The sequence below is a fragment of the Heteronotia binoei genome, chromosome 5 (genome assembly GCF_032191835.1).
Source record: "Heteronotia binoei isolate CCM8104 ecotype False Entrance Well chromosome 5, APGP_CSIRO_Hbin_v1, whole genome shotgun sequence".
Lineage (NCBI taxonomy): Eukaryota > Metazoa > Chordata > Lepidosauria > Squamata > Gekkonidae > Heteronotia > Heteronotia binoei.
The window spans coordinates 100,442,546-100,467,720 of record NC_083227.1 but is presented as its reverse complement, the minus strand read 5'-3'; the positions used below and the strand labels follow the sequence as shown (position 1 = coordinate 100,467,720).

Here is a 25,175-nt window from a genome sequence, read left to right as displayed (position 1 = left end):
TTTTCTGCTGTTTTTGCCCTCTCCATATCTGCTTTTACTCTTTAACATACCTGGTTGTAATACTGTCTGATCTTCTGAGATCTTGGTCAGTATTTTTGTTTGCTTGAATTGCACTTTCTACAAATACATAGACTGCTTTTCTGAAGAAATGTGCATGCACTGTCTTCGTTTCTGAAGATGTGTGCGCGAACATGAAAGCTTATACTTTGAATAAAACTTAGTTGGACTTAAAAGTGCCACTGGATTCAAACTTTGTTCTTCTTTTCTTTTTGTTTGTTTTTAAATTAACTTTTCGTGTTTTTCTGTAAATTTGGGGGTTCTCACCTGGGCTGTAGAAGAATCATCACTCTCTGTATATACCGTAGTTACATTGTTTGGCTTTTGGGATCCACATTCTGAGGCCATGTTTAGAATCAGATATGATGCATGACTTACATCAAATATGTACAATTGTGGAATGTGGTTTTCAGTCAACGCAATCCCTTCACCCATGTTTGAGAAAATACATCCAATATTTTCCTCTTCCACTGATTTATGATTTCTTAGTACATCTAATATATTTCAGAGTTTAATATATTTCAATTATAGATATAATATTTCCCATATACTGCTTCTCTTGAATATCGGGCAGCTTCTAGGTCCTTGCATTGACTGTGCAGCTACCAATAAATTATGAATTTGCTGTTTGTTTTTAGATAGTACAGGAAATGTACACAGCAAAACTTGTGTTAGTCCTTAATTGTGACTGAAGTTACTTTGTAAATATAATTTATTACCATATTCTGATATTAAGATATTTGGACCATGGTTGCCACATATCTTCAGTTTGCATTGACTTTGATACAGTTCTCACAGATTCAGACAGATTTTTCATATCCTAATGTTTAGGAGTAGGGTTGGATGGGTATTACAATATCCACATACATCTTTTACTTGTGTTTTGTATTGGTTTTGGTTTCCTGGGAGTAAGCCCCATGAATAAAGTGGGACTTACTTCAGAGTAGACTTTCTTGTTCCCATAATTCCTTTCAGATTTCCTTTTCTTGCTAAAATGTTCAAATCAAAAGCATTAACAAATTATGTTTGGATTGGAGACTTCCAACACCTAAAACCTAAAGGAAGTCTTCAGCCTTGGATCCATATGCAAGGGGAGCAGGAAAAGGAAAAAGCATGCATCTGCAGATTTCAGCTCATTCTCATGACAAACGTATCTAAATACAGCCATCGTTTGATGGAAAAGAGAAAAGACTGGTTTAACACTTCTACATATTTTATTGCTTAGTATACTGGTGACTCTACACATGACATTTAAGGCCAATGGCCTATCCAGTCCAACACTGTCACACAGTGACAAAAAAAGGTGCCATCAGGAGGTGCATCAGTGGAGCCAGGACACTAGAAGCCCTCCCACTGCCCGCCCCCAAGCACCAAGAGTACAGAGCATCACTTGCCCCAAACAGAGAGTGATGGACCTCCGCTCCTGTTTACCCAACCCCCTCTTGAATCTGTCTATGCTTGTAGCTGCCACCACCTCCTGAATTTTGTTCTGCTTGCTGTGATCCAATCCAATATTTCATTTCTCACAGAAAATTCTAGCTTTCTTTACTCTTCAGAAGTCCTTTTCTAACAGGACTCAGCATCTTGTACCATTGATGAACATAGCCCAAGTAAGTCTTTGCACAGAGCAGCTGATTAGTAGAGAGGCTAGGTAACTCTGGAATACAGACCTTTCTTTCTTTATCTAAACCACTGCTGTGGCTAAATCCCTGTTCAGAGAATGAGCTGCCCAGTTGTATTGATACTACCTCACTTCTCCATAATCTTGTGAGCTTTTTAATAAGATAATACTGGATTTGAGACATTTCTGTCAATTGACTTGTTCATATAGCTTTATCTTAGTAAGTTTTTTTTCCTTGCAGACTAACAGTGCAAACAATATTAAATCTAAACAGTCAATATGTAGTAGAATGAAACATTATTTTAGCTGGTAAGAATAAAGGACAGCTGCAGGACAAGAATTGATGGCTTAACAGTATGAATTTTTTTTTTAAATTTTACTTAAAGATTCTTTTTTTACTACAGCATGTTGGAAGCGCCTGTGATGGGAGAAGCAATGAAGTTCAAATCAGATTTTGATGATTTTCGTGAAGCTTCAGAGAGAAGGTACTATAAATAAAATATGACTTGAGAGTTTGTGATCAGTGTAGTATGTGTTAAGAGGGGTCCCCAACCCCCGGGCCGGGGACCAGTACTTGGCCGCAGCCTGTTTGAAACGGGCCGCACAGCTTTGCCGCCCCCCCCATGCAGCCTCTCCGCAGCTCCTCTTCTTCCTCCTGTTTTCACCATTTTAAGGCAAGGGAAGGAGGCAAGGGCAGCATCTCTTGCTGCTGCTGCTGTGGTTTCCCTGCCCATCAGCTGATCGACTGGGGGGTGTCAGCGTGGAAGGCACTTCATGGGCCCCTTCCCTGGCCTTAAAATGGTGAAAACGGGGGGAGGTGAGACTGCATGGATGGCAGCGCCGAAGGAGGAAAATGGGGGAGGAGGAGGCGGCAAGGCTGCGCGGAGGGAGCAGCGAAGGAGGAAGGAGAAAATGGGAGAAGGAGGTGGTGAGGCTGTGCAGGGGGTGAAGGAGGGAGGAGGAAATGGGTGAAAAACGGGAGGAGGAGGCGGTGGCGAGGCTGTGTGGGGGAGGAGGAAACGCCACAGGGGGAGGCCAAATTGGGTGCCCCCACCCTACCAGCCCTGGAACCATGGTCGGCAGGCTGGCCCTGAGGCCAGTCCCCGGGGCCAAAAAGGTTGGGGACCATTGTGTGAAGAGCTCAAGGATTTGAGCTTACACACTGCATCAGAAAAACAGCATTTTGTGATTATATGTGAAATGTTCTGGAGCTCTCATAGTATTTTCTTACAGTTGTCTAAAGTTAATTACCTTTCCATACTGCTGTTGTGGCATGTTCTCTGGAAATTAAATACTGTATTGACAAAATTACTTGATGTTTGGTGGTGAAACATAGCTGAGGATTTTGCAATGTCAGGATCTTAAACTGTTGCATTTTTTTTTTACCAGGCCCTTAGATTTTTGCGGACTATGCACCTTCCTGGGGAAATGGTTATATAATTGTTGGACTGCCACTGAAAAGATCCTGTTCTGCTTCAGTGGGGGAAGTCATCCAACCTGGTTAAGTGACTGTTGTGGGGAGTGGAAGAGAAGGCAGTTGTAAGCCACACTGAGACTCCTTAGGGTAGAGAAAAGCAGGGTACAAAAACCAACTCTTCTTCAACTCCTCTGAGCCCTACTGCACTGACAAACTTCCAGCCAGTCTCTAGTCTTCCATTAGTTAGGCTAGGTACTAGAGCAGGTGGTCGCTTCTCAGGTGCTCTTGGAAGAGACTGATTTTCTGGACCCATTTCAGTCTGGTTTCAGGCCAGGATTTAGAACAGAGACTATTCTGGTCACCTTGGTTGATGACCTCTACCAAGATCTAGACCAGGAGTGGCCAAATCGTGGCTCGGAAGCCACATGTGGCTTTTTTACACGCATTGTGTGGCTCTTGAAGCCGCCACTGCATTGTCTCTTTAAATCACTTCTCCAAGCCAAGCCGCCAGCAGTTTGGTGAATGCATTTAAATTTAAAGTTGCTTTCTTTCTACCTCTCCTTCCATCTATCTGTCTATCTTCCTTCCTTCCGTCTTGCAACTCTCAAACATCTGACATTCACATCTTGTGACTCTCAAACATCTGACATTCACATCTTGTGACTCTCAAACATCTGACTTTATTCTGTGTTGCTGTTACATTAAGCAACTTTGGCTATCCCTGAACTAGACAGAGACTGTGACTCTGCTAGTCCAGCTGGACCTCTTAGCAACCTTTGGTACTAGTAACCATAGTATCCTACTGAGCTGCTGGGAAGAAAGGGCACCAAGTTACAATGGTTCAGGTGGTAATGGGGAGGGGATCTCAGTGATGCTAGAGGATTCCATAGGATTTGGTCTTATCCATACCTTCATGAAGCCACTAGAAGAGTTCATCAGGAGGTTTGGCCTGTGGTTTCATCAGTATGGCAGTGATACTCAGCTCTCTCTTTTCTATCTAATTCCAAAGATACTTTGGATCGGGGGTATAAAATGTGTGGCCTGAGGGACAAATCAGGCCCATGAGCAATTCACTGTCATCTGCTCCCACCCCCCTTTTTGCATCACAACTTGATGCTCAGTCGCACAGGAGCCACAAAGCAAAGTCTCTATTTTCTCCATTGACTGACCAACACTTGAAGCAACACAAAAGCTTGCAATGCCCATGTTTTCCCCTAGGTGTTAGACTCAAAGCATTGACCATGAGATTTATGTAATGAATGTCAATAAATCAAAAGTAGGTTTGCAACTTACAGACACACACCTGAACAGTGTACTCAAGTCTGCTACAGTGCAGACATTGTCTCCAGATTTTGATGCAATAATTCAGAGCAAGAGGTGTCAGTTATTGGAAACTGTTAAATAAACAAAATATTGCGAGAGTGCTAATTTTTAAGTCTTTTTAAGGTGTTTTTTTTTAAAAAAAAACCCTTTTAATTGTGTTTGTGTGCTTTATAAAGTTTATGTCTCTGCTAACTGGCATTACATTTTATGACACCCAGGCCTGGCCCAACAAGGTCTCATTTATGTCAGATCCAGCCCTCATAACAAATGAGTTCGACACCCCTGCATAGATGTTCTGAACTGGCGCTTGGCATCAGTAATGATCTGGATGAAGATGACCAAATGAAATGTAATCTTTATAAGAGATAGGCTCTCTGCATTAGTAGAAAGGTAGACTAGGAACCAAAGACCTCTCCTCTTGAAAAGCCTTATTTGCAGCTTGGGAGTGCAGCTCAACCTGGCAGTCACCTTAGAAATCAGCTGGCTTTTCAGTTGAGTGTTTTTGCCCAGCTTTGGCTGGTGCATCAGCTGTGCCTGTTCCTGGTTCAGTCAGATGTTGCCATAGTGATCTGTGCTTTAATCACATCTAGACTGAACTATTAAAATACATTCTACTTGGGGCTACCCTTGAAGAGTGTTTGGAAGTGCAGCCAGTTCAGGATGCTGTGGCTTGACTGCTAGTCGGGGCCAACTACCAGGAGCTTGTGACACCAATACTATAGTAATTATACTGGCTACTTCAAGGTGTTGATTTTGTCCTTTAAAGCCCTACATGAGTTGGGACTGTGGTATTTGAAGGACCATCTTCTCCCATATGTTTCTACCCAGGAAGAGGCCATCCTGAGTGTCCTACGAAACATCTGGCAGGCATGCAAAAGAGGGCAGGGCATTTTCTGTGGCAACTTCACAGTTATGGAACAGTGAGGCATGCCTGGCCCTTCACTTCAGTCTTTAATAAACAGTTGAAGATGGTTTTATTTGGAATGGCTTTTGATTAATTTAAAAGTAAAGGTAGTTCCCTGTGCAAGCATCCATTGTTTTCGACTCTGGGGTGACGTTGCTTTCACAACATTTTCATGGCAGACTTTTTAGGGGGTGGTTTGCCATTGCCTTCCCCAGTCATCTACACTTCCCCCCCAGCAAGCTGCCTACTCATTTTACCCACCTCGGAAGGATGGAAGGCTGAGTCAACCTGGAACTGGCTACCTGAAAATTCGGCTTCCCCTGGGATCGAACTCAGGTCGTGAGCAGAGGGCTCCGACTGCAGTACTGCAGCTTTACTACTCTGTGCCACGGGGCTCTCTTTTGATTAATTTAGTTTTAGTTAATTTAGTTTTTATATTTATTGGCTGTCTTAAATTGTGGTTTTAAATTCTGGGTTTTTAATGTCTTTTTATGGTTATTGCATTGTTTACATTATTAACTGCCTAGAGTTCTATAAGGCAGAAAGATGGCTAATAAAAATGCAAATAAAAATAAATATGCCAGTTTGCTCCTATTATGCTATATTGATTACTGCTATATTGATTACTGATACACAGCAGGGGTGCACAGTATAATGCATGGAATCTTCATAGCAGCACCTTTTCCCCTGGGCTTCCCAGATGAAGGAAGGGAAGAGAAGGAACGGTCTGCCAAAAGAGAATGAGCATAGCAGTGAAACCAGTATGAGGAAGAGGTAGGATTTCAGGGAAGGGATAATCAAGGACTGGGTAGTCCAGGGACTCTGATAAAGAGCTAGGCTCCTCACAAGATAGTAAGCAACATTACACAACCACAGCATCTGTATGTTGCAAGCAATGTACCTTCAACAGATTTAAAAAGTGACCCTTTCTGAATATAAGCCAATTTAAAATGTTTGGGAAGAGCTTGTGCTCTTTTCATGGTGCTCACCAGCCTTGAAGTTAGCTTGCTTGGAAATGCCCTTCCTTTAACAGTTTACAGATTAGGAAAAGCTACCTGTGAGAACTTTCAAACGTGTAAATTCCATGTGGCAGCAGTTAGTATATGGCCACTGATTTCTGTCCTGCATAAGTTTATAATCTCCGCTTGCCTCTAATGTATTTTGGTCATCCACTGCTTCTGTTCAAAATACAAATATACATATGTCTTGCTATATTCTTATTTTACAGTGGCCAGCATTGTCCTTTTATGCACAGCCTCCTTGAAGATTTGTTGTGCTTATTCACAAATGCTGTCAATTCCTAACATGGGAATAATTATGACCTATCTGTTGGGAAGGAAACAAAATACCAACCGCAGAGTACTTTTTGTAATAAAATGCCATGTAGGTAAATGAAAGACAGCAGCAGCAAATGTAGTAAATAGAGAACTAGAACAGGAGTGTCAAATGTACGGCCCGCAGGCTGGAACCAGTCCACCCAGGGCTTTAATCAGGCCCAAGCAAGTGGAAGGAGAGCAGGGGCATAACCAGAATTTTAAAAGTTAGGGGGCTTTTTTAAAAAGTCAGGGGGTACCCTTTCCCATCCATTGCAGGGCTTGCTGCTTCTCAGAAGCTTTCTGTGGTAGGGGCAAAAGCTAGAAGCTCTGAAAGTCAAAGCAGCCAACCCTAAAACTTTGGAGTCAAGAACTGACTGTACCTTGCATGCAAACAGGGAGGGTTTCTTTCCACCTCCCTCTCCCCCACCCTGACACTTCACAGCAAGCAGCTCCTGCCATCCCCCCTCCTTGGCCCATTCCACATGGCTTCCTCCACCTCTCTCCTATCTGCCTGTTGCTTTTACTGCTGCAGTGCACTGTGCCCTGCTTAGCTCTCCCAGCTCTGGTTGCCACTTATGCCACTTTGTCAGCTCAGCCATGGCAAAAGGAAAAAGGAAAAAAGCAGGCTGTACCCTGGAGGACCCCCTGGAAGTCAGGGACAGTGCCCCCTAGGGTGGCCAGACCGTCCCGGGCACCCGGGAATGTCCCGGTTCTGGCCCCCTATTCCCGCCTCCCGGGCTGGCTATACCGGGACCATTAGAGGTCCCGGTTTAGCCAGCCCCGGAGGCGGTGGGCCGCAGTGGGCCGCGGGCGCCAGCGGGGAAGGCGGCGAGTGAGGGAGGGAGCGTCCCAGCGCGTGCGCAGGGATGCTCCCTCCCTCACTCGCCGCCTTCCCCGCCCGCGCGCGGGGCCCGGCGGCGGTGGCGGAGGCCTCTCCGCAGCCTCCGCTGGTCGCTGGAGGCCCTCCAGAGACTCTGGAGGGCCTCCAGCGAGCAGCGGAGGCCGCGGAGAGACTCTGGAGGGCCTCCAGCGAGCAGCGGAGGCCGCAGATAGGCTGGCGCTGGTCCCTGGAGGCCCTCCAGAGACTCTGGAGGGCCTCCAGCGAGCAGCGGAGGCCGCGGAGAGGCCGGCGCTGGTCCCTGGAGGCCCTCCAGAGACCAGCGCCGACCAGCGGAGGCCTCTCCGTGGCCTCCGCTGGTCCCTGGAGGCCCTCCAGAGTCTCTGGAGGGCCTTCAGCGAGCAGCGGAGGCCGCGGAGAGGCCGGCGCTGGTTCCTGGAGGCCCTCCAGAGACCAGCGCCGACCAGCGGAGGCCTCTCCGCGGCCTCCGCTGGTCCCTGGAGGCCCTCCAGAGACTCTGGAGGGCCTCCAGCGAGCAGCGGAGGCCGCGGAGAGGCCGGCGCTGGTCCCCGGAGGCCCTCCAGAGACCAGCGCCGACCAGCGGAGGCCTCTCCGCGGCCTCCGCTGGTCCCTGGAGGCCCTCCAGAGACCAGCGGAGGCCCTCCCCGGCCTCCGCAGCCGCCGCCAGCCCCGCCAGCAGCACCAGCCGCCCGGAGGAGAGGCTGCCACCCGCCCTGGATGAAGGTAAGCAGGGAGGGGGCCGAAAGCGGGGGGGGGCGGGAGGGGGCGGCCTTCCTTCCTTCCTTCCTTCCTTCCTTCCTTCCTTCCTTCCTTCCCTCCTTCCCCCCTTCCTTTCCTCCCTCCTTCCTCCCTCCTTCCTCCCTCCTTCCTTTCTTCCTTCCTTCCCTCCTTCCCTCCCTCCCTCCTCCCTTCCTTCCCTCCCTCCCTCCTTCCCTCCTTTCTTCCTTCCTCCCTCCTTCCCTCCTTCCTTCCCTCCCTCCCTCCTTCCTTTCTTCCTTCCCTCTCTTCCTTCCTTCCCTCCTTCCTTCCTTCCCTCCTTCCTTCCTTCCTTTCTTCCTTCCCTCCCTCCCTCCTTCCCTCCCTCCCTCCTCCCTTCCTTCCCTCCCTCCTTCCTCCTTCCCTCCCTCCTTCCTTCCTTTCTTCCTTCCTTCCTTCCTTCCCTCCCTCCCTCCTTCCTTCCTTCCTTTCTTCCTTCCTTCCTTCCCTCCTTCCCTCCCTCCCTCCCTCCTCCCTTCCTTCCTTCCCTCCCTCCCTCCCTCCTTCCTCCTTCCCTCCCTCCCTCTGGCCACCCCTGGAGTAGACAATACTGACTTTGGTGGACCCAAGCACTGATTCAGTGTAAGGGAGCTTTGTGTTTGTGACTGGACTAGACAATACTGACTTTCGTGGACCCAAGCACTGATTCAGTGTAAGGGAGCTTTGTGTTTGTGACTGGACTAGACAATACTGACTTTCGTGGACCCAAGCACTGATTCAGTGTAAGGGAGCTTTGTGTTTGTGACTGGACTAGACAATACTGACTTTCGTGGACCCAAGCACTGATTCAGTGTAAGGGAGCTTTGTGTTTGTGTCTTCTGGTGCAATTTTGTTCTCAGATCCTGTATTTACTTCATCAGTATATGGGATAAGGCACTTTCTCAACTGTGCTGCATAATGCAGCCTATTTATTTTGTCCTGTTTGCTCTGTTGGCTCTATCTGCGCCACCTTCATCACTTTCGGGGTGTGGATCCCCCAGTGGGGTGGTCTCCCGACTCCCTCCGCCGGCTGTTTCTGATAGCCTTGCGCCCCCTCTTTCATTTGATATGTGTCCCATGCGGGTGCCACGGGAGCTAGACTGCTGTTCTTTTGAGGGGTTATAGAGTGTTTCGAGCCCGTCCCTGTGGCATTGGTCCCATCGATGTGGGGCCCAGGGGGCCGGCGCAGCGGCACGCTGAAGCAGCCTGTTGGTCACTTCTGGGTTCCTGTCCTGCATCTCGACCTGTGTTATTAGTGACAGGCTGCTTCGGCATGCCGCTGCGCCGGCCCCCTGGGTCCCACAACGATGGGACCGATGGCACAGGGACGGGCTCGAAACACTCTATAACCCCTCAAAAGAACAGCAGTCTAGCTCGCTTCCCCCGAGCCCTGCCGCCATAAGCCTCAAGGGGGCTCATTTTGCGGCATCTCCCGGCGGGAGGGTGGCACCCGCACGGGACACATATCAAATGAAAGAGGGGGTGCAGGGCTATCAGAAACAGCCGGCGGAGGGAGTCGGGAGACCACCCCACTGGGGGATCCACACCCCGAAAGTGATGAAGGTGGCGCAGATAGAGCCAACAGAGCAAACAGGACAAAATAAATAGGCTGCATTATGCAGCACAGTCTCACTGGAATCTCACTGGAATCTGACTGGCTTCTCAGCATGGAACCCGTTCTCTCTAGTCTTCTCACTTTGAAAAAAGTAAAAAAAGAGTTTCATTTAACTTTACTTCCCCCTTTCCCTCTCTATAAATAATCTTGGTGTTTCCGGCGGTGATATTTGGGGGATTTTTGGGGGACGTCACAGGAAGTGCTGTGAAGTCACTTCCTGTTTCCGGCAGTGGCATTTTGGGGAAATGATGTCATTTGGGGGAAATGATGTCATTTGGGGGAAATGATGTCACAGGAAGTGATGTCACTTCCTGTTTCCGGCAGGTGGTGTGTGTGGGGGGGAATGACGTCACAGGAAGTGATGTCACTTCCTGTTTCCGGCGGCGGCACGCCGTCACTGGAAGTGATGTCACTTCCTGTTTCCGGCGGCGCGCACTCTTCGCGCGCGCGCACCCCTGCCTTCCCCCCCCAAAAGGTGTCTCTGGCTGACCTTCAGACATTATGGCCACCCTAGTGCCCCCACAGGCCCCTGTGGCTACAGGCCTGAGAGAGAGAGAAGTGGAGGGAACCACCCTTTCAGCTGCCAAGTGGAGCTTGCACTTTGGGGTTCTCTTCTCTCCTCCCCTCATGAAGTGGATGGGGCCAAAAGCCACTCCCTTCCCACACAAGTCCCACTTCCTCATTGCTTGAGCTGCAGGAGGGTGGAGTGGCAGGAGTCTTAGGTACCATAAATGAGAATGAGAAGCCTTAAAGGTGAGCATGTGTGTTGGGTCATTATCAGTGTTCCCACTATCTGCCCTTGTGCTCTGGCTGGTTGCCTTTGCCTGCCTACTTGTTTGGTGGTGCGTTGTGCTGTTGGAGCTCAGGGTCAGCATGGCCAGGAGAGAGGAAGCTTGGTAGGCAGCTGCTCTTCTGACCCTGAGCCAGTTCCTGTGTCACTGAAGACCTGAGAGTCTGGGAGGGGGAAGGGGGAATAAGCAATGCTGGGTGGGAGGCCAAGAGGCCATGCCTGTTGCAAGCAGGCTTTTGTCTGCAGAGCAAACATGCTATTACTGAGCCCCAGGACTAGAGAGAAAGATGTCTGGAGCAAAAGATTGGTCTTTCCATACAGCTTTGCACTCCAGTTATTATTCTTTTTGCTAGGGATGGAGATATCAGCTTATAAAGATATATACTCCCAGGGCCGTCTGTTTTCTACATCTGCAGACACTTGCCTCTTTCACACATTACCTGCGGGGGGGGGGGGGGCTGACTGCAAATGCTTCTCTTTCCATCTTGTCTGAAGCAGTTGTAAAGGTTGCACATGCTGGGGAAGGTGGCGTTTCCTGGGCGTGTGCACATGCACACACCCTCCTCTTCTAAAAGAAGAAGTGGCTTGCATGTGCCAACAACTTCTTCCCGTTGCCTCTTTCTTCTAACCAGGCATAAATTCCACCCTCCCTTTCCCTCTCTCCCTTCTCTTGTCATCATCTTCCCCACAGCTGCAGCGATAGATATTAACCATGCCAGCAGAGCAGACAGCCTGGTGAAACCCGTATTTTAATATAGAAGAAGCTATGAAGTGCTTGCTTGCTCCTCTTTGCTAGCTTGCCTCAGTTGCTGGGGCAGCCTGGGGCTGCTGCAGCTACTCCTCTTCCCCTTCTTTGCAAAAATCTTATTTGGATTTACACCAGCTTTATGCCCATCCGCCCCCACCTCCTGCTCCTCATTTTTGGTCAATCTCCTTTGCTTGCATGAAGGGAGCTCCTGTCCACCACCATGCAGATATTCAGCTCCCCTTCTTCTTAGGAGAAGGGGGGGAAACGAAGATACATTTAGAGCAAAAGAGCACCCAGACGCCACCCTCCTTGCTGCCCTGCTGCTCCTATCTACACCGTCCGTTCCCTGCTTAATTTGCACCACATTTTAAATATTTTCTTTAAATATCAGTCCTCAGTAGGGATGTGGTACTGTTGATTCTTTCCTCCCTTGCTGTCATTTCCTACAGGGGAAGCAATCACTATCATTTGCTAATCAGTTGCAATTCTCCCTCTCACTTCCTCTGTCATTGCCATGCTACAGTGGTGAGTGTGTGTGTGTGTGCATGTGTGTCTAGTTTTTTAGTTGGGCTTGTTAGATTGGGGGAGAGGAGTTGTGGCTTAGTTGAAGAGCCTCTGCTTGGCATGCAGACAGCCCCAGTTCTGTCCCTGTCACCTCCAAAGGACCAGGCTGTGGCTTATGAGAAAGACTTCAACCTGAGACTCTGAGAGCTTCTTCATCTCTGAGTAGACCTGGGGGAGGGAGCTTGTAATGCCCTGCCATTCAATTTTTCCTCTTGGGTCCTAGGTTTAGAGCACTGATCATGAGAGTGGGCTGGGGAAAGGGTTCGCTCCCAACTGCAGGCAGCACAGTGGCATCATCCCTGTGCTGCACTGCTGGATCCCCTCTTCCCTTCCAAGGCATTAAAAGCTATTGAAAGGGGTAGCCTTCTCCAAATGATAAGTAAAAATATCTTTAATTGTGTTTGTGTCCTTCATAAAGTTTATATTGTTGCTACCTAGCATTATATTTTATGCCACACATTGCCTTAACCCCAAAAAGTTCCATTTATGTCAGATCCAGCCCTCATAACAAGAGTTCAATGCCCCTGAACTAGAAAATCCTCTCCAACAAGCCTGCCAGCATAATTTAACAGTGCAGTCCAATGCAAGTGATTCTGCACAGGATTGTAGTGCCACAAGGAATTACCTCCCCACATTGTTTTGATGGCTGCTATTGTAGATAAGTATTTTAAAAAGAAGGCTCAAATTCATTAACTAGCTCTTGAAAGATTTCAAAGGAGCTGCTGTTTCCCAGCACCATTAAAATGTGTTAGGTGATTGTTCTGTTTAGGCTGTTCATCTTATTAGCTTTTTCTTACCTCAACCTGTTTGTGTGTACCAGAGTTTAACAGCTGGTATGGGGAATTATTCCTTTTTTTTATATAGAAAATTTAGACAGATTGAGCAAAAGCTAATGGAAAATTTTGAGTACAAGCATCTTTCTTTGGTGTTTTTGGCCTTAGATTGTCCATGGCCCTCCAGAATCAAAGCAGTGTTCTGTGCCTTTAAGTACGATTTTTGAGCGAGGTGTGTCCAGAGACGCCTGCTGTGTTTTTTTCCCTTCCCTTCTGATGTCACTGCAAATGGAACACAGCTCTAGTCTTCAGCCCTTCTCAGAAATGCAGTCAGTTTCGTTTTCCAATGAGAAGAATAAAAAAGGCCTAAGGGACTGAAAAGAAAGGATTTTAGAGAGAAACCAGGTTAGAAGCTTTTGCTGGAAACCGGAATGGGGTAAGCGTTAACTGTTCTGTCTGCTGGCATATTTCTTTCATGCTTAAAGCTGTGAACCTTGGGGATTTCCTACACAGTTTTAATTAAGCAATTACTGCATAGGAAACAACTCAGTTTTTTGAAAATCCTATTACATTTGCCAAGTACAAAGCAAAAATACAGTAAAATGCAATGATTTTCCTGAACAGTTATTCATACACAATAACTGATGAAAAAGAAAATTCATTTAAACCTATGACTTAAACATTAAACATTTAATGTTGACATTTTAAGTGAATATAACACAATCAGTGACTCACTTCTTAGCAACCCAGTCTTTTTCAAAAATTCCACATGCCAGAGCTTCTTTCTAAACATTCTGTAAAGCTGAAAGACCATTCGTACCCTTCTCGTTGGAAATAATATTTAAATGTCTTTCAGCTCTGTTCAGAAATTACAGTGTTTGAACTGTGTTCTGACTTTATTTACATTGAACTAAAAGATTTTGAGGGACAAATCATTTCTTAATCGACAAAAGGTTTCTTAATCGACAAATATTGCATCAAGTGCACAATTACATTTTTCTTGTGTTATCAGTATATTTTTATCCACTTGAATTGAAAGGGAATAAAATATGGTAACTGATTCCTGACATGACAAAAAAAAATGCTGGAGCAGCTGTGAATCCATGCCTGATGTTTTTACCCAGAATTTGGGAATAAATTGAAATTATAGCAGCTGCTTCTAATATGGCATTTTTTTTTAGCAGGAACGCACAGGCATGAAGTTCCAGCTGGCTTGGTCTCAGGGGTGTGGCCTAATATGCAAATGAGTTCCTGCTGGGCTTTTTCTACAAAAAAAGCCCTGGATGGTATACTTTGGAGAGAGAATAACAGGTACTAGGGGAAAAGATACTTAACTCATCTTTTTCTTGCAAACCACCACCTAGTTTTGTTCTTCTCCATAGAGGCTGTGTATTTATTTCACAAATATGGATCTAAAGAACTGGGGGAAGAAAAATAATTTGAGTGGGGGTACCAGGAGGTAGGGGAAAAGGATAAACACTCCCTTCTCTGCCTCCCCTGCTATTTTTTTCTTAAATTTGCTCCTCATTAATCTTTGCCATAAGCAGTCATTAGGTTAAGATGACTGCTGTTGTATATGTGACATATTTGTCCAGGCGGGATATAAATTGGATTATTAAACAAACAAGCAAACAAACCCTGGACTCCCCAGTCCATGGGATACCTTAGTTGCTCTACACCATCATCCTGGGGAATGGCAATGAGGGCCCAGCCAAAGCCTTTGGTTAGCCAAATACATGATGCAGAGGGTCATTTAAAGCCATGACATGACTGAAGGGAGCCCACAACATGGCTTAACATGGGGCTGACAGACAGCAAGAGGCATGGCCCTGAGTAGGTGTGATCACTTGGGAAGCCCTGTTGGTCTCTTGAGAGATCAGGGCCACCTGCAGAGAGCCTGCATGGCTTACCATGCAGGTTTTAAAAGGGGACTGAGAATACAGACTGGGGAGGAAATGACAGTTCACCTCCAACTTGCAGAAGATGTACTTGTAGTGAAGAGGAGTAATAAAGTGGCACCAACCCCCTTCTGAGGCTTTGTGGGCACCTAGACTGCCAAATGCAGGCCACCAGCAACACTTTGGAGGGCAGAGATATTCCCGCCTCCCTTGAGGACAGAAAGGTCATGCTGGAGTCTCACAGCATTGACTTAAGCTCTACTTAGTAATTGTTTCCAAATGTACCTTATAATGAAGTAGAGCAGTCTTTTGAATACCATTCTTGAAGAAGTGATACTTATATCCCTCAGTAGTGATACATTGGAGGGGGTGCTATGGTGAGCAGGATGATCCCCATGTCCTATTTTATGCGGACATCTATATGAACCTTTGCAGTTGACATAGTCAGTACCATGGTTAACAAATAGTCTTGAGGACCGGGCCGTATACCATGAACATAAGGGCAGTCTATGGAAGGACCCCTTGACCTTAGCATGGAGATGGCACTAGTACATGGTGTCATCAGCTCCTGAGTTTCGTTTCCACGGGCTAATTCATGCATACACTTCTCCACTATAATATGGTACACTGAATGTGACAGTGACAAAGTGACATGTGCCTCCCAGAAGGAAATCTACTGCCCTCTGAGCACTTGAAGTGCATTTAGAAGCTGAGAAGAAGAAGAGTGTACAATTTACCCCAGATATCTTGCCAGATACTAAGGGCTGGAAAGAAGTCTGACTCTTTGCGACCCCATGGACAAAGTCACGCCAGGCCCTCCTGTCTTCCACCATCCTCCGAAGTCTGCCCAAATTCGTGTTTGTTACATCAGTAACACTGTCCAGCCATCTCATCTTTTTGCTGTCCCCTTCTTCTTTTGCCTTTCGCCTTTCCTATAAAATAGGTCATGTGGGTATGTCTGGGACTGAATGATAATCATCTGCATTTTAGATAGGCTACATTTATTTATTTATTTATTTAAGATTTATACCCCGCCCTTCCCACATAGGGAGCTACTGTCTGAATTAGGGTTTGAAATTACAGTTCCTGGTTCACAATTCATGGTCTTAACCGCTTGCAGACTTGCAAAACCTGAACAGTCCTGACCTAATCCTGCTGCACACTCTTAACCACACGTAGTGAGTTAGATAGACCAGTGGTCTGATTCTATGTAAGGCATTTTCACATGTTCTTTGATATAAAGTCCAAGTAGAATAACAAAGACTGACTTTGTTGTGAGAGCAATAACATTTCCTTAAAAGACTAAAGTGTGCTTCTCTAAACCGGGAGAACTTTATGTCCATTTTACTTCCAGCATTAACAGTAACTCTGAGGCATATCCTCAGGTAATTTGCCTTTAAGTTTAGTCTCTTACGTTTCTTTCATTTGCTGCACTACCAAATCTGCAGAGGTCAACATTAGGGGTGTGGCAAAAAAAAAAAAAATCGGAAATAATTGGATTTGGAAATATACGGGGCCAAAATATTTGGAATACCATATATTTCCAAATACCGGTATTTGGAATAGCCTTATATATGTGAGATATACGGCTATTTCCGAATATACAGCCCCATTATACCCTATGGGCCATTGAAATCAATGACAAAATAGGGTATATTGGAAGCCACCTGGAGGGGAGAGGGTTTGAGGGAGAGCCCCCAAATTTGCAGGGGACTCTCCCCTACGAAACCCCCAAGTCCCAAAAAGATTAGGCCAGGGGTTCCCATCCCAAAAAGGGTGCCCCTATCCCACCATTATACCCTACAGGCCATTGAACTCAATGGCAACATAGGGCATAATCAGAGGCTACTGGGGGGGGGCAGGGGGTTTGAGGGAGAGCCCCCAAAACTCAACTGTTAAAAAACTGAACTTTTTAACAATAAAAAACCTCAGGCCAAATCAGTCAGCACCCCCCCCCCCCCCGCCAATAAAAAAAAAAACAGAACCAGGAAAAGGGACAACAGGACAGGATTCAAAACCAACAGCAACGGATCCAAACAAATCCTACTGAGAAAAGGCCAACAAACTCAACTGTCAAAAAACTGAACTTTTTAACAATAAACAACCTTCGGTGAAATCAGTCACCCTCTCCCCCCCAAAAAAAAACCAGAACCAGGAAAAGGGACAACAGGACAGGATACAAAACCAACAGCAACAGATCCAAACAAATCCTACTGAGAAAAGGCCAACGAACTCAACTGTTAAAAATCTGAACTTTTTAACAATAAAAATTAGGCCAAACAGCCCCCCCCCCCCGAACCAGAACCAGACAAGAAAAGGAACAACAGCAGCACAATACAGCAGCAACAAATCAAACACAGAATCCTTTTAAAACAGTAAAAAAAATGACTTTTAACAATACAGGGACTTAACCAACCCCTCCCCCCCCCAAAAAAAAACCCTTCAGCCTAACCCCAAGAAATCCACGCCACCCAAATCAGGAAAAGTAAAAGGACACTGCACTTTTAAAAAGTCCTCTCACTAAAGTAAGATATAGGCAAATTGGCAACCCCTCCCACCCTAGGCCCCCAGACCCAGCAGAACCCCCTAACCCTAACCCCAAATAAGCTACCCACCCACCCAAATCTGGATAAGTAAAGGGACTCTGAGTCTTAAAAAGTCCTTTTACTTTTATCCTAACTAAAATAAAAACAAGAACCCCAAGACTGTCTTACCTTAGATGTCTTCTCCAGGCAGGTCAGGCAAGGCTGAGAGAGAGCAGCAGCAGCCGAGACCAAGGGCCAGCGCAACACAATCTCTCTTTCACACCAACACAGCAGCAATGGAATGGAGTCCAGCCAGGAAGACTCCTTAAAAAGGTTCTCTGGCCCTACATAGAGCAGTTTTAAAAAATACCACTGCTCTGTGATTGGCCGGAGAACAGTGTTTACTTGGAAACCCAAGTAAACAAAAGAACAACAATGTTGCTGATGGCTGGGGAATTAGCCCAACCATCAGCTACACAACAGGCCTGCAAAGCATGCATTTGCAATGCATTTTGCAAATCATGCTTTGGATTGGCTGCTGGGACTCCTCTCCCCCTCCCTGGGAGAGGCTATGGGAGAGGCAGGAAAAGGCTTCCAAAGGCAGGAAAGGAGGCAAGCAGCTTTCCTGAGGCTGCAGAAGCTTCTTTCCCGCCTTTTACATTGAGTTCTGTATACTTCCGAATATTGATTCGGAAGTATACGGGGAGCCATATACGGCTCCCATATAATGCATGCAAGCTGGATTTGGAAGTATACGGTGCCGTATACTTCCGAATCGGGGTCTTCGGTGGTCTGTTCGGTTTGGCCGAACCGAATGCACACCCCAAGTCAACATTGTTTAGATTTAGTGGTATGTTTTCTGTAACAAACTCCCCCCCCCCCTCTAACTTAACCATGTCTCACACTTTATGATTAATAAAGCTTTTGATAAATTTTATAAAGGAAGATCAAGCGGGGTTTCTTCCCAAAAGGCAAATAAGAGACAATATTAGAACTGTTGTAAATATTGTAGAATATTATGGAAAACATCCAGAAAAGGAAGTAGCATTATTCTTTGCGGATGCAGAGAAAGCATTTGACAATCTAAACTGGGACTTTATGTTTGCAGTAATGGAGCAAATGGAGCTAGGAGGGAGCTTTATAAGAATGATAAAAGCAATATATACTGAACAATGTGCAAGGCTATATATAAATGCAGATCTCACAGAAGATATGATAATTAGCAAAGGTACAAGACAAGGCTGTCCGCTTTCCCCATTGTTATTTATAATGACTCTTGAAATATTACTGATGCAGATTTAAGATGATAAAGAAATAGAAGGATTAACAATAAATGATTTACTTACAAATACAGAGCATTTGCAGATGATATGTTTATAAATGAAAATCTCATACAAGTTACACCTTTGTTGTTAGCCAAAATACAAGAATATGGGAAGTTAGCAGGACTTTGTATTAACAAAGAAAAATCAAAAAAATTATGTAAAAATATGCAAACAAACAAGCAACAGGCCTTGCAGAGACGGACGGGCTGTGAAGTTACCTCCAAGGTAAAATATTTGGGTGTGGAGATAACATAGAAGAATATTGATTTGTTCAAAAATAACTATGAGAAGCTATGGCGTAAAATGGATGAAGATATGTTAAAATGGAATAAACTTAATTTGTCATTGCTGGGTAGAATAGCTGCAATTAAAATGAATATTCTACCAAGAATAATGTATTTGTTTCAAACTATTCCTATTGTGAAAGATAGTAAACAATTTGATAAATGGCAAAGAAAATTTTCAGAATTTGTGTGAGCTGGGAAGAAACCAAGGATTAAAATGAAAATTTTGACAGATGCAAAAGAGAGAGGTGGATTTCAATTACCGAACTTAAAATTATATCAGGAAGCAGTTTGTTTAGAGTGGATAAAAGAATGGATAACGCTGTTAAACAAAAAACTCTTAGCGCTGGAAGGACACGGAAATAAATTTGGCTGGCACATGTATATGTATTACGGAAAAAAGAAGATGGACGTTTTTTTCTCTCACCATTATATAAGAAATAATTTGCTAAATACATGGATGAAATATAAGAAATATGGAGATGAGAGAAGACTGTTATGGATAGCGCCAGCTGAAGTAATAAAGATAACAGCTGAGATAAGTGAAGAAAAGTGGTTGTCATATAATCAGTTATTAAAAATACAAAGTGGCAAAATAGCATTGAAAACTGCTGAAGAGCTGAATAATAAATATGATTGGTTCCAAATGCAACAAATAAAGAGTTTGGTGGATAATGATATCAAAACTGAAGGAATAAGAAAAGAACAAACAGAAATAGAAAAAGTTCTGCTTGGAGACAATGAAAAATTAATTTCAAAAATATATAAATTACTTTTTAAATGGTCTACGGAGGATGAAGTAGTGAAATCTCAAATGATTAAATGGGCAATTAATGTAAATAAAGAAATACAGATGGAAACTTGGGAATACTTGTGGAAGAATTCTATGAAGCTTTCGACGTGTCATAGTATTAAAGAGAACTGTTTTAAAATGATGTATAGATGGTATATGACTCCTAAAAAATTGGCAAAGATGAACAACAAGATGCCAGATAAATGTTGGAAATGTAAAAAACATGAAGGTTCTTTCTACCATATGTGGTGGACTTGTGAAAGAGCAAAAAAGTATTGGCAGATGATTCAACAAGAAATTTTTAAGATCTTGGGATATGAATTTAAGAAAGTTGCAGAGACTTTTCTGTTGGGATTACAAATGGAAAAATTTCCAAAAGAAGATAGAACTATAATTTGGTACTTGCTTTCAGCTGCTAGGACATTATATGCGCAGTTGTGGAAGCAAGAAAAAATACCAGAGAAATGGGATTGGATTGTAAAAGTTATGACATGGAGTGAAATTGACAAATTAACAAGAATTTTAAGAGACTATGATTTAGAAGTTTTTAAGATGGTCCTTACTTGGTCCTTACTTTATGATAGCCCTCTCCCCAAACACTTCCACTCACAGGTAGTACCAGAGCCATTTTTGCTCATAAACCTAGATGTTCACACACCCTGCTTTCTATGCAATTGTAATAGATGCACATTTGAACAGGTGGAACTGCTGCTATCACATGTAGTTCAAGTTATAGATCTTGTTTACAGCATTTGAAAATCTATTTGCAGAAGGATCCTAGCACCTTGAGGGAGCTAGTCAGAGATTTATATTTCTTCTCTCATTTTCTGTAGGCTTGAGTAAAGTTGTTGGTCAGATGTAAACCTATGGTTTGCCTGCTGTTGTAATTATGGAGAGAAGAAATTGAGTAAGCTGGGAATAGCCCCAGCAGATGAGAGACTGGCTTACTGAGGAGGGGGATAAGGATGGGATACTTATAGATGTCAGGCATTGTAAAAGGTAAAGGTAGTCCCCTGTGCAAGCCCTGAGTTGTTATCAACCTATTGGATGACTTCACATCACAATGTTTTCATGCCAGACTTTTTACAGGATGGTTTGCCATTGCCTTTCCCAGCCACCTACACTTTACCCCCAGCAAGCTGAGTACTCATTTTACCGACCTCAGAAGGATGGAAGGCTGTGTCAGCCTTGAGCCGGCTACCTGAACCCAGCTTCCACCGGGATCAAACTCAGGTCATGAGAAGAGCTTGGACTGCAGTACTGCAGCTTACCACTCTGCGTCATGGGGCTCCTCAAGGGAGGGGTAAAACCAAACCTTGGTCTGTTTCTAGGGTTTCTGAACTCAGATCTTTTGCTTCTATTTGGCTCAAGTTTGAGGATCAAACTCCACATTACATCTTCAAACTTAACTCTGCCCCAAACATGTCTAAAGCAGGGATGATCTTATACTAATTCTTAGATTTCCAGTGCTGGTGTCAGAGAGCACAGAAGTGCACAGCCTTCAAGCAGCTTTAAAACAAGGGAAAGTCACAGCATAATGCACAAGTCCTGCATTACACAAGTAGGAGTTATGCCACATTCATTTCACAACAGCAATACCAGTGTAAATGAATGTGAACTGCAGAGGGAAAATAAACAGGAAAAAGTCATTCCCTGACAACAAAATATTTCAGCCTTGACTTCTGGGAAAGTGTGATATATCAACAATAAAGAAACAATGTGGTACACAGCCAGTAAGGCGAATAAGAAGCAAAGGCACTTCTCTGAGCAAATAAAAGCAGTGAAAATTACTGTAGGGAGGCAAAGCAGGCATTATTCACTTATGTTGTCATCTTGGTTTCAAGTGGTTTAAACTGGTTGTGCTGCAGATTTGATTGCTTAAGTGGTTTAAACTGGTTGTGCTGCAGATTTGATTGCTTAATTATTTAAGGTGTTGTCTTATTTTTAGTCACTGTCTACTTGCAAGTTTGATGAGCTGTGCTTCTGAGGGCACAGCTTGATGACACAGTGTCCCTTGTTTTAAAAACATTGTGGGGCCCCAATCCTGCTGGAAAACCACAGTGAGGATGGGAAAAGAGCCCCTCTTCCTCTTGCACCTGAGCAGGATCTGGCCCTCCTTGCCATTTTTAAAGCAAGAGAAGTCCGGCAGTAAAGAGGGTGCATCTCTCCCAGCTTGTCCCTAGGAATGCCACATAATGGAGTTGTGTCCTCACTCTAACTCTGCTGAGGTTGTGGTTCCACACCCTCAGGTAGGCAGCTCCCTCTCTTTTAACTGCTACCAGGTGAGTTTAGTGTTCTGCTTGCTTTGGCAGCACATATACTAAAATTGGAATGATACAGAGAAGATTGGCATGGCCCCTGTGCAAGGATGACATGCAGATGAGATTAGTGTTTTAGTTAAGGCACTAAGAAGACTGGGATTCACATGAGAAAACTTTAACCAGTCTGGATACCTTAAGTGCAAGCAGGACCAGCACTACCGAGAAATCTCAGTCAGGATATTATATTCCCTGCGTCGTACTGTAAGAGATGGTTTCTTGTATACCTCGTTAGGAGAGTGCTAAAAAGAAAGATGTTCAGATGACACCTGCCAGTTCATCCCTCTCGCTTCCTGGGGGGTTCAGCACGGCTACCCAACTGAAAGTCTCTTTGTATGTTTTAGCATCCTATGCAAAGGCAATCCCTCTTTCCCAATGATCAAACTGTTTGGTTTCTAAAACAAGCTCCACTTTAAGGATAATATAAACAGGAAGCACAGATAATTAGGATATCAATTTACTGGAAAGGCAAATACATAGTAGTATTGGTTACAGGAAAGCAAACTGAAAAACAATACTAGCTAAAGTTATTTTACACACTGTAGAATATCTCCACTCTTCATAATCTGAGGGGCAGGTCGCTCTCTGCTCTTCCAAGTTTCAAGGATTGGACAAACTGAAAGATGAGACAGACAAAGGGACTGAGCACTGCTATTTGGGGGATTACTGAAAGGAATACCTTTCCTTCTTTGGACCCATGGCCACTAGGGGGTTTATTCTCTGTTACTAGTAATATTCCTGATTATGGATCAGAGGTTTGCTGGCCATGCCCTCCAATGGGGACGCTCCGCTGTTTGTGCTGACCTTTTTCATGTAATCCATCACACTAAAACTCTCCCTTACAGTGCAACTGACCATCTGGCTACCCTTTCCAGAAAATATACTAGTATTAACTTAGCATCAGAATGTCCCCCCTCCCCCCATCACAAACAGAACCTGAAAAATATGTACCATCCCGACTTCATGTTGTCTAAAGGTGGTTTGACAGAGATATTTCCCAAAAGATTATTATCAGAGCTTGTGAAATATCTCAGCAAAGCAGGGGAAAACATGGAAACAGGATTAATAGAGGACAGTGTTGTATGGATGGTCCCAAGAACACCTCTGGTGTAAAGAAGTTAAGACAGATCAAAATTTCCATGTGGGAATTCCCAAGGTCTCAAATGGAGGCTTCCCCCATCCCAGTCTTAATTGCCTTGTGTCAATGCTTGGCAATGCTGCCACTGAACTACAGCCTGCCCTTGAAGGTGTGGCTTCTGGATGATGAGGCTGATGTATTGGCCTCAGAAGTCAAGCACATGCTGGGAACAGTAAGTGAATAGATGCAGCTTGCATCACAGTAACATATGGCAATAGTGACTATCTTTGTACCTGATCTGAAGAAGTGTGCTTTTAGCACACGAAAGCTTTTGTTCTGAATAAAACTTTGTTGGTCTTAAAGGTGAATCTTGACTCCTGCTTTGTTCAACTGCTTCAGACCAACACGGCTGCCCACTTGGATCTATCCTTGCCTTTGATAAAGAAAGTCCCAGCTTTACTATTTATTCCCTCAACTGCACTAAGAATTCCTTTTAAAAAATCATAGGAGAGGTTGAATAGTCATCTGCAGCAGTCAAATTGTTCATATGGGTCTTGTGTTTAATTTCCTTTACTAACAGAATAAAGCACTTGTTTACATGAATAGGGAAGAACAGTCAATGAATTCAAGATGTTTGTGGGTGTGCTTTTTCCAACTTTGCTGTTGGCTTCAGGAATAGTGAGCCAATATTGATGCTGCCAGATGGCTTGATGCAGTTGCAAGGAACTGAAACCTTGTCTTTTATGGGTAACTGTTGAACTCTTAAATTCAAAGGATTAAAGTGTTCTGAATTGCCTCTCAACACAATGCAAAGCTGAAGGCTAATATTTAGTTTACTTCCAATTTATAACTGCAAAAGGTCAGTGACTGAATTGCTCTTTAATGCAGCATAGACTTCTTTTTTGCTCAATTTGCAGGAGCTGAATGCAGTGGCTTGACTGGTGATGAAGAACCCCTTAAATGCTTCATTTTGTTTAACTGTGGTTATTCTGAGTGCTTGTAGAAATATTTCAAACTAGAAATTCCAACAAAGAGACTTGATATCCAACATCCTTGGAGAACTAACAATGTGGGGGGGGGGCGGGGAGGGAGGAGACAGACAAAAAGACATCTTGGTGTAGCTGAGCAAGATTTCTAGTAGTTATGTGAGACCTTGGTGTCTTCATAGTCCTTTGCCCTATGCTATGATAACAAAAATCAAAATGGATTGTGAAAAACACATCATGAAAAACAATTCAGAGTAAACAAAGGTAAAGTAAGCACATTTGTGTAATTTGTGCAGGTCATATACTTTGGGTCTTTTTGATGCCAAACTTGAACTTTGGAGTAATTTTCACTTCGCATTTATATCCTCCCTTTGCACTCCACAAGACAGGAGCTGTTTTGCACCATGATCCTTCCTGAAAGGGTTTGGTTTCTCTTTAGTGCTCTTAGAGCATCTGATTCTGCCCTACTCCTTTCTCACTGCCAATATGTTACATCCCAGCCTCTTCCACATCAATGCCTTGTCCCTTTATTGTGGATTAGAATATCTATGGGCAAGAGCCATGATACTTCCAAACAATGCCCAGCTCACTGCTTTGTTGTTGTTCAGTCGCAGAGTCGAATCTGACTCTTTGCGACCCCATGGACAAAGTCACGCCAGACCCTCCTGTCTTCCACCATCCTCCGAAGCCCGCTCAAATTCTTGTTTGTTACATCAGTAATGCTGTCCAGCCATCTCATCTTTTGCCGCCCCTTCTTCTTTTGCCTTCTGTCTTTCCCATCATCAGGATCTTCTTCAGTGAGTGCTCCCTTCTCATTTGGTGGCCAGAGTATTTGAGCTTCAGCTTCAGCATTTGACCTTCCAGGGAAAAGTATGGGTTGATTTCCCTTAGGACTGACTGATTTGATCTTCTTGCAGTCCAAGGGACTCTCAAGAGTCTTCTCCAGCACCACGGCTCAAAAGCATCTATTCTTCTGCGCTCTGCCTTCCTTATGGTCCAGCTCTCACAGCAATGGGAATACCATCGCTTTACGGTCCGCTATACGGACTTTTGTTGGCAGGGTGATATCTCTACTTTTTATTATACTGCCCAGGTTCACCATAGCTGTCCTCCCAAGGAGCAAACGTCTTTTGATTTCATGGCTACAGTCACCATCTGCAGTGATCTTGGATCCCAGAAATGTGAAGTCTGTCACTACTTCCATGTCTTCCCCTTCTATTTGCCAAGGTGTGATGGGGCCGGATGC

The 25,175-nt window shown here is 44.6% G+C and overlaps 1 protein-coding gene and 1 pseudogene across 2 annotated transcripts in view; both read left to right on the top strand.

The window, feature by feature from the left end:
* Positions 1-25,175, top strand: part of SHISA5 (shisa family member 5) — a 62,619-nt gene that overhangs the window by 24,829 nt on the left and 12,615 nt on the right. The window contains exon 3 of one of the 2 annotated variants that reach the window (XM_060239895.1): positions 2,083-2,163. In XM_060239895.1, the coding sequence (XP_060095878.1) occupies positions 2,083-2,163 (81 nt within the window). Of the gene's footprint in view, positions 1-2,082; positions 2,164-12,975; positions 13,159-25,175 lie in introns of those variants that run through there. The other variant, XM_060239896.1, reaches the window with a different exon arrangement.
* LOC132573080 (U6 spliceosomal RNA) lies at positions 21,848-21,946 on the top strand (annotated as a pseudogene).